At 47.8% G+C, this 13,218-nt stretch overlaps 1 protein-coding gene across 1 annotated transcript; it reads left to right on the top strand.

The window, feature by feature from the left end:
• Positions 1-11,647: 11,647 nt before the first annotated feature.
• C8R40DRAFT_1057183 (NADP-dependent oxidoreductase domain-containing protein) lies at positions 11,648-13,011 on the top strand (the record flags this gene model as incomplete). Its single annotated transcript, XM_046225131.1, has 10 exons — positions 11,648-11,719; positions 11,779-11,845; positions 11,905-11,942; positions 12,015-12,090; positions 12,167-12,181; positions 12,274-12,374; positions 12,449-12,543; positions 12,636-12,683; positions 12,739-12,812; positions 12,869-13,011. Coding segments are annotated over 10 exons (729 nt in total), but the record flags the coding sequence as incomplete, so codon positions are not given.
• Between the last annotated feature and the right edge of the window lie 207 nt (positions 13,012-13,218).

Genomic DNA, 13,218 nt, shown 5'->3' on the forward strand with positions numbered 1-13,218 from the left:
GGTATCGCATCCCCTTCTGTCTCGATTTTGATATCGTAGGGTTGGTGCGGAGGTAGCGTCCTTGCTTCTCCGGGTGAGAATACATCCAGGTAGTCCTGGTATTGGACGGGGATGGATTTCTTTAGCTCCTCCGTCTCCTGGCGCTTCGATGCTTCTTCATTGAGCTCCTTGACAACCCCCCCTTGTTCCATACTAGAGTTTTCACCCTCAGGATCCTTTGGTTGCTGCACTCTCTCTGGGTCGCTGCTATCACTTGCCCGGAGCATTTCTTCGGTAGGGGAGTCTTCCTTCATAGGCGATATATGAAGGAAGTACGCTGGGGTTCCCTCCCTCAGTAGACAATCCATTCCAGCTGCTCCTATTAAGCTGATGGGTTTCCCTTGTATGGTGGGATCCGATTTTCGTTCCACCACATGGGTACCTGCTATGAGCTGCTTTCTTCGGAAGTTGTTGCATCTTATTGAACCCTTGGGAGTCAGACCTGACCTTGAAGGAATCTTGGGTATGTTCAGGCTTTCGATGTCTAGGGTAGGGAGGTCGGGATAAGGTCCATGTTCCCTCCTTTTCTTCCTCCACCGGACTTTTTGCTTAGCTCCAGGCCAGGAGGAGGATCGGTTCATGTCCCTACTCTTCCACTTTTGATAGGCCTCCTCTGAATCCTTCGCTGGTTGCGGAGTTACTTTCTCCATGGCGGATTGTCCGGCCTCGAGGATTTCCTCCACCTCTTGTTCCGTGCTTTCGCTCGCGAACGCTAACCATTCGTTGATCCCCATAAGGATTGGGTCATCTGGCCCTAGGTCTTTGTCCGAGGGGAACAACTTGTGTGGACCTGGTTGACTCGCCTCGTACTCTTTGTCCTTTACTTCCTCTAGTTTCGCCCCCATCCTTGGAGCTCTAAGGGGAGCTTCCAGAGATTGTTGAGGAACTTCTGGAGGTGGTTGCGGAGCTTCAGGAGGTTGTTGAGGAGCTTCAGGAGGTGGTTGGAGAGTTCCTTCATGTATTTCTTCGCCGTTTACCCCCCTTCCTAGCTCCTCAGTACCTCCCTTGGCGCCTGGTTGGACAATTTCCGATGCAAGGGCTGCTGAAATTCGGACGTTTCGGTCCTGGAACGTCAGGCAAAGTTCCTTCCAGTCAATTACTGGGTTGTGCATGCGTAGCCACAGCAGTCCTAGCACAATTGGAGCCGTGGGGTGTAATTGAGTTACTAGGAACTCCACCTTGTGAATTGTTCCATCCGCAAAACTGATCTGGTCAGTGTAGGTCTGAGTTATCAATCCTGCAGAGGTAGGTTGCCCATCGAACAGCTCCAAAGGGATGCTGTTTGTTAGGTCAACCAAATTTTTGGGATGTCACATAGCGACGGTTTTGTCTATGAAGCATCTAGTTGCTCCACTATCCACTAGTGTGGCATATTCTTTGTCTTCATCGAGGTCGGAGAATGGAAAGCATGTAAGGATGATGAAGGAGTTGTAGGATCGGGATGTGAGACGAGCTGGCTGACTCCCCGCAAGTGCAGCTCTTATTGTGGTAGGCGAAGGTGTTGCGGGGCTTCGCAGTTCGCCCTGATCTACCTCGAAGCCCCCTGCCCATTTCCCACTTCGACCAACAGTTCTTGCTCACCTCCCTTTGGTGAGTCTAAGATGTGAACGTTCCAGAGATCATCCATTCCTTCCCATTCCTCCACCACGATCCCGGCGCGAATCTGTTCTAAAGGATGAGTTGAATTGTCCTTACGACCTCCCCCTTGGTTGGCCGTCCCTCTTCCTCGAGTTGAATCGGCCTTGGAAGCTCTCTCTGAGCTCCCTTGATCCTCCGCTGGACATTCTAACGATTCTGGGTTAGGGCAGTCCTTTGCCCAGTGCTCCTTTCGTCCACAACGCATGCAGAGCTCCTGCCTTCGTCTCCTCCACTTCTCCGCTTGTTCCTCAGAAGTCCATTTCCTCCCGGTATCAGTAACTCCTGCCCAGAGGACCGCTTCAGTCCATTCTCCTCCATCCCTGCAGTGGCAGCAATCTTTGTCTTCGTCGTAGGATCGAGGTTCTTCCCTTCCGGTAACAACCTGTAGAGGCAACCAGGGAGCTACCCCTTTCTTGAGGTATGTTATCAGAGCCTCGTCGTTAAACCCGGTCAGAGGAGCGTATTCATTAAAGTGAATGAAGAAGTTGGCGAAGCTTTCCTCCGGCATTTGCTTCATCCAGGCCAATCTCCTCCTTGCCTTGTCCGCCTCGTCGATGGGTCCGAATTTGGAACCGAATTCTCGTTTGAACTCTGTCCAGTCCTTGAGGCAAGTGTACTCCCCCTTCAGTCGTTGCCGATTCAACGTGTCAAAGTGGGAGAGTGCTGCACCGGTGAGATGGCTGGCTGCCGAAGCGCACTTGTCCTTTTCCCGAGCATAGATGGTAGGTCATACTCCAAACATCCTTTCCAAACTGAGGACCCACGTCTTCCATGCAGACCGGTCGTCACCTGCGAAGCTTTCGATCTTACCGATGTTGAGCTTCGACTCGATGGTAATCCGATTTTTTTCCTCGTTGCTCTCCCATGTATTCCGTCCCTCGTTGGGAGGTCTAGGAGCTACCTTACGGTGCCAACCTTGTCTTGGATCGTAGTACCAGGGTTGGTCCGGGTCATAGCATGTTGGAGGTACTTCAGGAGCTCCAGTGGGGAGCTCCCTCCTGTCGTCTTTGTTCCTCCCACCCTCCCTACTTGACCCAGTGTGTTCCCCTTCGTTGGAACCTTCGGAATTGTTATCACCCAGTTCTCCCGAGGGTGGTGGAGGGGGGGCGCCTCCCCCGCTCCTTCCTACCTGTCCCCGGTGATCTTGTTTGCCCTGGCTTGGGGGTCTTTCTCGATCTCTCGAGTGATTTGAGAGGTGTGGGGGAGGTGCTCTGTTAGGGAGTTTAAACCCTCCTCTGTCTCCTCCACTCGCAGCTATTCCACCATCCTCCAACTCGTACCTTCCTCCCTCCGGTCTCACGTACTCTCCGAGCTCTGCTCTTTGCACGCGAGCTCCCCATTCCTGGATGCGCCTCCTATCCATACTCGGGGTGGCAGGTAGCGGGGCTGATTGTTCCTCCCGAGGGTTCCCCTCCCTAACTCCCATCAGAGTTTGTCTTGTAAAGGGTATTGGCTCTGTAGCTTGCCAACTTCTTGGCTGAGGAACTATAGGAGATGGACCCCCCCTCGTGTTCTCTATCATTTCCATGGGCACTTGCCCGAATAATCCCGCCGTGTTTCCTGTTTTGGAAGGCAGTCCACCAGTTGGTATTCCCCCCGCTGCAAATCCTTTCCTTACTTCCCGGAGTTGTTCCTGAAGCGTTTCAATGACTCGAGCCTGTTGTTGGATCATTACTACTGACTCTTGAGAGCATGCTGATTCGACGGCCATGCCAGGTTGGTTCATCTGAGCTGCCATTACAAAGGGAGTTCCAAAAGGAGCTTCCTGCGGGGGTACCGCCTCCTCGTGAACTGCCAACATCCTTCGTTGGTTCGGACCCCTTCGATTCTCTGCTCCCACTGCCTGAGACTGCATCGATACCGACCCTTGATAGGGTATGACTGATGGATTGCTCAGTCTTGGAGGAACGTGTACAGGGTTGGGAACCAGCCAAACTGTCAGATCTTGTCCGGAGATCCTATCCGGGCTGAATGTTGCTCGCCATCCATCCTTACCTCGCCAAACTGGTATCGCTGCGTCGAAACTGGAGTTACCAGTTTCGTTTGCAGGTTACCTCTGGGGGGAGGAGTCGGATTTTGAATCAAGGCATGTACAGTGGGGGAGGTCCCCGAGCGTAACTGGGGGCTCCTTGTGGCCGTGTTACCAGGGTTAAGGAATTCAGGAACCTCGATATTCCTGGGCGATGAATGTTTCTGTGCCAGAAAACGACCATCAGATCCATGGAGCTGCCTTTTCTGGTCAAATTGCTCCGGAGGGAACTCCCCTACATTCTCTGGTTTGCATTGAACCATATACAAGGTTCCCCAATTATCCGCGACCAGTCTGCGACGGAATTCCAAGGCTCTTTCTAGATTCAATCCAGAAAGTTCCTCTGACAGCATCAGAGTGTCTGATTCCGCTAGTAGTGTCCGGTGTCGGGTCTCCTGCGAACACAACATCGCTTCAGACTCCTCACTCCTCACCAGAAGCTGGTGCATATGCCTCATGGGCGTGTACGTGTATACCGTCTGTCTGCTGCGGACCCGGACAGGACTATCCTGATCAGGCATTGACTCTACTGGGGCCAGGAGGTGAGCCGTGGTGTATCTCCTGCGTCTACGATTTTTTGCAGCAATTGCGTCGACATCCTCGTTGCTTTCTTCATCGATTTTCGCAGCCACCGCCGCTAAGTTTCCCTTCCAAAGTATTTGGATCGCCTGGTAGTTCGGGATATTAACCCTCGAAGGGGGAGGTTCAAATCGTACAGCTCCTGATCTGTAGTTAGATGCTCGGTACAATATATGCAGACCCGCTTCGCCACAGAAATCCTTCTCGTTTCCATGGGTATGAGGGAGGAGGGGAAGTATTCCCCTCGCATTTCGGAACGATCGTCCGTAACAAGCCTCTGCCTCTAGCAATTCTAACATCCACTCGGGATCCAGTAGGACGTTATACAACCAGAGAAAGTCTGATCGGTTCGCCGGGGTCATCGGACGGGAATGACCTAGTAGTGGTTGGGATTGAGAGATGTGACCCTTGAAGGGGTTCCTGTAAGGTCCAGGGAGGTCCCTACGGCGTAGGTAGAGGAGGTGGAGGTACGAAACCTAGTAGTGTTGCGTAGGAGGAGTTGTATTTGCTAGAACGTCAACGTAAGATGGAATAGGTCGTAGAGAGAATAGGTTTTGAGTGTGTAAGCTCCTAAGGAGGTGGACACCCGGGAGGGGAGGTCCCGGGAACTGGGGGTTAGAGGTGGACATCCTCGAGTGTTGGAGGTGGTAATGGAGAAGCGGCACGTAGTTCAACATTACCTAGATTGAGGTCCTAGAACTTGTGGGACAAGTGGGGAGCTCAAGGAGGTTTTGGGGAGGTTAGCTCACCAAGGCGTTAGGCGTTGGGGAGCTTTAGTATTGTTCGAGGGAGCTCAGAGACTCACTCGGATTGCTTAGACGTGAAGTAAAAGCGTGTATTGGATCGTAGAGACGATCATAGATATGAGAGACAAGAGTTGAGAGAAACAGAAATAAAGAAACAGAGTGTAAAGAGAAATCCGTATGGTTAGCAGGTACAAAGGGACAGGGACTGGACCTATGCAAAAGGGTGTGTATTCAAAATATACCAAGCTGGGGCTTGGGGATGTTGCGGAACTACTTAAATAAGTACAGGAAGTGAACAAGGGAACATCAAGGGATCTAGTGAACATGAGGTGGTAATTGAGATTGATACTTAGTGGAGTTGCTGTAGGGGGTCCTGTATGCGCGCCGGGGAATGTATGCGTGTCGGGGAAGTCATTAGGCACTCAGGTAACGGAAGCTGTCTTGGGGGTTTACAGAGCTAGATAAGACATATGGGAGCTTCTGGTTGGTGCTGGGACGGGTCTGGTGGCGGTCAGGGCATGGCAGCGTGTTGGTGATATGCTGACTCTGGGCTATACATAAAATGCTAATGCAAGCTTTAACACTCACACCAACACAAACACAAACCATCATCAAACACTAAGTTCAAGGGGGTTTATCATTGAAAAAGCAAAATAACACTGCAACTCTACAAATATTTACATCATGTGGGTATAATGTATAGGTTGAATAGTTTTTCTTCTCGAGATTCTATCAAACTCGGGCATGCTAAATCTTTCTTTGACTTTATCTGAACTAAACAAAACCTCTGATTTGTATTATACACTACAAGTACAATCCACAGAAAGAGTGTGCACTACTTACAGCACTCTGACTGCTATTAACTCTGAAGCATAATGGTAATCTGTGACTTTGAACTTTCTTTCTTGCTGTCTTTCTTAAACTCTAGCTTGTTTAAAGTGAAAGTTAACACTATATCATCTTTGTTTAAAGTGCACTTGTCACTATAGCCAGAAGCTACTAACCAACCAACCAAATCCTCTCAGAAGTGGGGGGGAAAGTGCTTGTTCTCATTTAGAGGCCAGCACCCTCCTTATATATCCTCAAAACAACCCTTGACAACTGATATCAATCATTGTAGCATGTGGAATTCTTGTAGCATGTGCTGATTTTGATGGAAATCATGCTGCATCTCGGAGTAGCATGTGGACCTGTTGTACCATGTGCTACCTTTGATGGAAATCATGCTGTACCTCGGAAGGCTTTCCGGATGAGGAACATATGCTAAATCAATCCTGATATTCTCGGAATTAACTCCAGAGGTCCGGAATATTGTTATCTTTCAATCTTATCATTCAGCTCTATTGAAATGCTATACAAAGGTGAAGCTCGGAACACTTTAATTCTGCAGATATTGTCATAGTCCAAGTCAAACACAAGTGTGGGTTTTAGTATTAGAGCTTTGTTACTTGGAAATACAACTGTATTATGCTATGAAGACCCACTTAAGTGTCATTCAGATGCAATCACTGTGTAGATCTGTGTAATTTCTCTGAATACAATGTACTGTCCAATCTCAGTATCACTGATAGTACTTTACAGTTGAAAATGCATAATTACTGCATTATAGACTCAAAAAAAAATGGGTCATATCATCGGTGAAGGATGTTTGGGTAGGTATATGGAGGTACTTGGGGAGGTGTAGGGGAGGTGCAGGAGGTGGATAGAGTGTGTGACAACGTGTGGCGGGTACTGGGGCTGGTCTGGTTGTAGGCAGGGCATGACAGCCCAGGCCTCGAACCCTTACGGATCGAGATTCCGATTGCTCAGTTTCCTACTGAATTGTTCCGACCAATACCTACACCAGATATAGAACCAGTCCCAAGTACCATGCCATCTGAAGCACTTGTCAATCTTTTTCCTTATCCCTTGTCTTATCTTTTATCTTTTGTTTTATCTTCTATCTCCCTTATCCTATGTCTTGTCTTATCTTGTCACCTGACCTATTATTCATGCTTACTGATACAACATGCACTTTTCATTTACTTATATTAAACACAGCATAACGATCAAGCTTTCATTACTTACACATTGCTTTACTTATGTTCTGTCAAGTCCATGCCTCGGGCCTCCATTCCGCCGCACGGTATTCCGAAGATCTACCTTTATTGTAATCTCTCCTTATTGTTCTTTCTCGCTACACATACCCTTTCGTTCTAGTCCCTCCTTATTGTCTTTTACTTTACCCTGCAGGTACTACTCGTATAGCTCCTAGTAGTTAGTCTGGCGTTCCGCACCGATGCGCCGCTCCGTAGATATAAATACTGCCTGTACGCTACTGTAGTTCCTCAGTTTAATTATCAACTTAGATCTCCCTTCTCAACTCTCACTCTTCTCTAAGTCTTCAGGCTCCTCGCCTTGAAGTACTCTCTACTATAACCTTAGGACTTAGACATTCTCTGGTTCGCTCCTCGTCACCGGCGTTACCGCCACTCCGACTTGGCTGCTACTTAGCTCCTCCCTCTATACTCTCGATCTCCGGGGACTAACGGCGTAACGGCAGTGTTGTTAATAACTTCACTACTTTCCCACTCGTCTTCCGCACTTAGACACCTTGTGGCTTTGGCACGGTTACACAGTGTACATGATCTTAACATGTTCTACTCATGTTTGCCACTAACCCAGGGCGTTGGGCATTACTAGGGCAGAGGGTTGTTTACTTGTATATAGGCTGTAGTTACTTGCTGTATTTCCTTAGCTTTGATCTCGTCTATTCTACCTGGTTTAGTCCAGAACTTTGCTTACTTCCTTTATCGCTCCACCATCTGAGGTTTTCTTGAGTGTGACACCTGGTAACACCCGTTACTAGAACCAGTCACTGACAATATCTGTTCCTATGATTTCCCAAGGCTCAGATGGCATGTCATGTGGATGTAATGGTCCTACAGGTTTGGTACAATGTGTCTTTGTAGCCTGACATTTTTCGCAGCCTTCTATGTAAATCTTGATGTCTTGACTGATTCCTAGCCACCAGTAGTTGCATGTAATCAACTCAATAGTTTTATAGCGGCCAGGATGTCCTGCTGTTTGGGCATCATGATGTGCCTGTATGATTGATCCTCTGAGTTCTTTGTCCTTAGGGACATAGATGTGTCCTTGCCAAACTGCTAGTCCATCCTGTCATGAAGTACGTGACCCTATCATTTTCCTTTTCTCACCGTCTCGATGCCCTTACTTGTACAATTACATCACTGTCAAATCCCATCGATTACTGAGCCACCTGACCCCCATCATCAATTACTGATCCACCTGTTACCCTTCTCCTTCTACTGGCTTCCGCCACCTTCCTTGTTCCTAAACTGTACAGTATTACATTGTCATTTCTTGCAGATCGGATTATGTATATAAAGCCAATCTGTCATGCCCTGGCTACAACCAGACCAATCCCAGTACCTGCCACATGTTGTCACACATCCTATCCACCTCCTGCACCTCCTCTGCACCTCCCCAAGTACCACCATGCACCTCCCCAAATGTCACCATTCTCCTGATATACCTACCCAAATGTCCTTCACCCCGACACGCATACAAAACCCTCCTAGCCGCCAACCCCTTTAAGTACTAATCTCGATTACCTTCCTCCCTCAATTATCTGCCTTATGTCTCCAGATGTTCTCTTGTTCACTTCCCGTACCTATTTAAGTAGCGCCGCAATGTTCCAAAGCCCCAGCTTGGTATATTTTGAACACACACCCTTTTGCATAGGTCCAGTCACTGTCCCTTTGTACCTGCTAACCATATGGATTTCTCTTTACTTTCTGTTTCTCTATCTCAGTTTCTCTCTACTCTTGTCTATTGTCTCTACAATTGTCTATATGATCCAATATACACTTTTACTTCACGTCTAAGCAATCTGAGTGAGTCTCCAAGCTCCCTCAAACAATACTAAAGCTCCCCAATGCCTAACGCCTTGGTGAGCTAACCTCCCCCAAACCTTCTCGAGCTCCCCAATTGCTCCACAAGCTCTGGGACCTCGATCTAGGTAACGTCGAAGCCACCCCCTACGTCGAACTACGTGCCGCTTCTCCGTTACAACCTCCAACACTTGAGGACGTCCACCTCTAAGCCCCAGTTCCCGGGACCTTCCCTCCCCGGCGTATATCTCCTCAGGAGCTTACACACTTGAGACCCACTTCCACTACGACCTATTCGATCTTACTTTGACATTCTAGTGGGTACAACTCCAATGCGGACCCTCTTACAGTACGTCAACAGGAGGGTATCGCCCGCAGCATCTGAACAGTCTCAGGCGTCCTCCAGTGTCATGAAGTACGTAGCCCCTATCATTTTCCTTTTCTCACCGTCTCGACACCCTTACTTGTACGATTACATCACTGTCAAATCCCATCGATTACTGATCCACCTGACCCCCATCATCGATTACTGATCCACCTGTTACCCTTCTCCTTCTACTGGCTTCCGCCACCTTCCTTGTTCCTAAACTGTACAGTATTACATCGTCATTTCTCGCAGATCGGATTATGTATATAAAGCCAATCCCTCACAACCTGGTCCCTTATCTTGACCTCTCTGTCATTATCTGGGACCAGGTATGTGCTTACTTATTACTACCTATGACTACGATACTCAATATATCTCTGTCATTATCTGGGACCAGTTTGCCTCCGCTCCGCTTAGTCGCTCCGCCTCATCACCTTGCTTAGTCACTCCGCTTTCCTGCTCCGCTAGTCACTCCGCCTCTGCCGCTTTGTGACATCCAGGAGGTTACCGACTCTGCCCGTACAGTCCCTTAACCCTCCTCCTCCGAGACGAGGAAGTTTGCTCTCCAGCCTCCTGAAGAGTCCTGCTATGAATACGCACAGCTGGGAGCATTAGCAGGACCAACTTCCCCATGCAACCATTGTCGGAAATGATGTTGTAATTGGAAGACATCATTAGAATCCAGGAGTGTATCCCGGAAGACGTAGCTATGGTCTTACGGGAGGTATTGGAGTCAATGGGGATCAAAATATTGGGAGACGGTCTCGAATTTTCAGACCTATGAGTACAGTTCCTAACAGTGGGAACTCAACTGGAAATAGACCTCCCAGAGAAGGCTCAACAGTGGCTGATGACCCCGGCGAACCGATCAGACTTTCTCTGGTTGTACAACGTCCTATTGGACCCGGAGCAGATGTTAGAATTGTTAGAGGCAGAGGCTTGTTACGGACGATCATTCTGAAACTCGAGGGTAATACTTCCCCTCCTCCCTCATACCCATGGAAAAGAGAAGGAGTTCTGTGGCGAAGCGGGGCTATGTATATTGTACCGAGCATCTAACTACAGATCAGGAGCCATACGATTCGAACCTCCCCCTTTGAGGGTTAATATCCCGAACTACCAGGCTATCCAAATACTTCGGAACCCAAACCTAGCAGCGGCGGCAGGTAAATTGATGAAGAGAGCAACGAGGATGTCAACGCCATTGCTGCAAGAAATCGTAGACGCAGGAGATACACCATGGCTCACCTCCTTGCCCCAGTGGAATCAAAGCCTGTAAGACCTGGGTCAGAATAGGTCTTAAGGTAGGGTTTGGTATAAAAGGGTTGATGTTGTAGCGTGCTAGGAGCAGGCTGGAGCTCGAAGGGAGCTACGGGAACCGCGACCGAGGTCAGGAATGACCTAGTAGTGGCTGGGATGAAGAGATATGACCCTTGAAGGGGTTCCTATGAGGTCCAGGGAGGTTAGGTAGAAGTACGGGACCTAGTAGTATTGCGTAGTAGGAGTTGTACTTGCTAGAACGTCAATGTAGGATCGAATAGGTCATAGTGGAGATGGGTTTCGAGTGTGTAAGCTCCTGAGAAGGTATACGCCTGGGAGGTAGGCCCCCAGGGACTGGGCTTGAGGGTGGACGTCCTCGAGTGTTGGAGGTTGTAATGGAGAAGCGGTACGTAGTTCGACATAAGAGATAGCTTCGACGTTACCTAGATTGAGGTCCCAAAGCCTATGGAGTAGCTAGGGAGCTCGAGGAGGTTTGGGGAAGGGTAGCTCACTAAAGCATTTAGGCGTTGGGGAGCTCAGAGACTCACTCGGATGGCTTAGATTTGAAGTAAAAGCATATATTTGATTGTATAGATGATCAGAGAGACAACAGACAAGAGTAAAGAGAAACTGAGAGTAAAGAGAAATCCGTATGGTTAGCAGGTACAAAGGGTGTGTGTTCAAAATATACCAAGCTGGGGCTTGGGGACGTTGCGGAACTACTTAAATAGGTACGGGAAGTGAACAAGGAGACATCAGGGGATCTGGCGGACATGAGGCAGGTAATTGAGATTGCTACTTAATGGAGTTGATTGTAGGAGGTCCTGTATATGTGTCAGGTAATGGGAAGGTTACAGGGGAATGGTGGTACTGTCTTGAGGGGGTACAGAGCTAGATAAGAGATATGGGAGCATATGGTTGGTGCTGGGACGGTTCTGGTTGCAGTCAGGGCATGACAAGAGGAAATCGTCCTAATGACCAAAGTATGTAAATCATACCCCTTCCGAGTCAATTATGCTCCAGCCTGATTTCAACATAAAGGATGAATTCTTATAAATAGTTTGCAGGGGTCATTGAATGTACTCCAGACTATAAAGGTGGAGTCTATGCTGACTTTGTGCATGCAGATCAAGATGGATATGTGAACCAGTGGGGCAGAAGTCGAAAGGTAATACTAAATAAATCAAATACTATTGTCTGTGCTTTCTGAATTGATTGCCTTGGTAGCACATCTTTGCCACAGTGAAAGCCAGTTTGGAGCATCTGCAACTTGATTACATTGATGTTCTTCAATGTAAGTAATTTATTCTGTAGCTCTCACCTCTCAGCTCTGAACAATCAACCCATCGGTAGACCATCGCGTGGATCCAAACACTCCATTGGAAGAAACTGTACGAGGGTCCATTCTCATGCCACAGCTTCCATCATTGGTTGAAGAGACTTTTGACCATTCAATAATTTAGATGCAAGCTCTTCACAATGTTGTCCAAGCTGGATATGTTTGTTACATTGGAATGTCATCTTGTCGTGCTTGGCAATGTATGTATTCTTTTCCGGTTTTGCACTGATCTCCAACCACTGACTTCAAAATTATTGACTTGTCTTTAGTATATAGTCCATATAATGCAGAGTGAGTTTTCATTCATTATCCAATTAAGCTCCTCCCTCCTGTTCACCAATTGTTGATATGTTACATTAGAACTGACAAGTGTCTTTCTGTAGACCATGCAATCACGAACAAGCTCACCCCATTTATCTCGATGCAAAACCACTACAACATGGTTTATCGTGAAGAAGAACGGGAGATGGTTCCGAGTCTGAAGGTAATGTTTGGTCAATAAGGGTTCAATGCACGAAATCTGTCATACTCACTGAGATCAATTAATTCTGAAAATAGCACTTTGGTGTCGGCTCTATCCCCTGGTCCCCTCTTACCAGAGGAATGTTGACTCATCCATCATCTGAGCAAACAGCTCGTAGTGGAACCGATTTGTGAGTTTCGAACTGTTATACCCCCTCGCCATCTGCACCCCTTCTCCCTCTGCATGAGCAGTTATTAGCTAACTACTAGAAACCAATTTCAGCATAGTCAAAGGATATGAACATGATAGTAGTCGTCAAATTATAGAGCAGTAAGGCTTACCTGAACCATTGCCATGCATACTAATGAGGGCTTCTACTACGTAGCGTCAAAGAAATCGCGAAGAAGAAGGGGGTAACCATGGCTCAAGTTGCTCTAGCTTGGTTGTGGACTAGAGAAAGTAAAATTTAAGTTTTGATCTCTCATTTCTGCCAGGTTGTACTTACTGTGTTTAAGTTGTTGCTGATCCTATAGTCGGAACCGCCTCCATGAAGAATCTCTTTGACTTGATTGATGCATTAGATTTGAAGTTGTCAGAGGACGAGGTTAAGTATGTTGACAAGCCATATCAGGCCCTCCTGATATTTGGCTTTTATTAGGGTATTACTAGCTCGCAAAATGATATCGGGCACTTAGCACATATTGGAAAGGTATATTAATCTCAAGGCCAGAATGTGCCTAAAGTTATAAGATTATATGTAGCATACAGAAGCCCAAAGAAAATAAGGGAGAATGAAACTTGAGTTGCTGTCACAAAGCGGCAGAGGCAGAGTGACTAGCAGAGCGGGAAAGCGGAGTGACTAAGC

The sequence above is a fragment of the Lentinula edodes genome (assembly GCF_021015755.1).
Source record: "Lentinula edodes strain Le(Bin) 0899 ss11 chromosome Unknown C8R40scaffold_45, whole genome shotgun sequence".
Taxonomy (NCBI): domain Eukaryota; kingdom Fungi; phylum Basidiomycota; class Agaricomycetes; order Agaricales; family Omphalotaceae; genus Lentinula; species Lentinula edodes.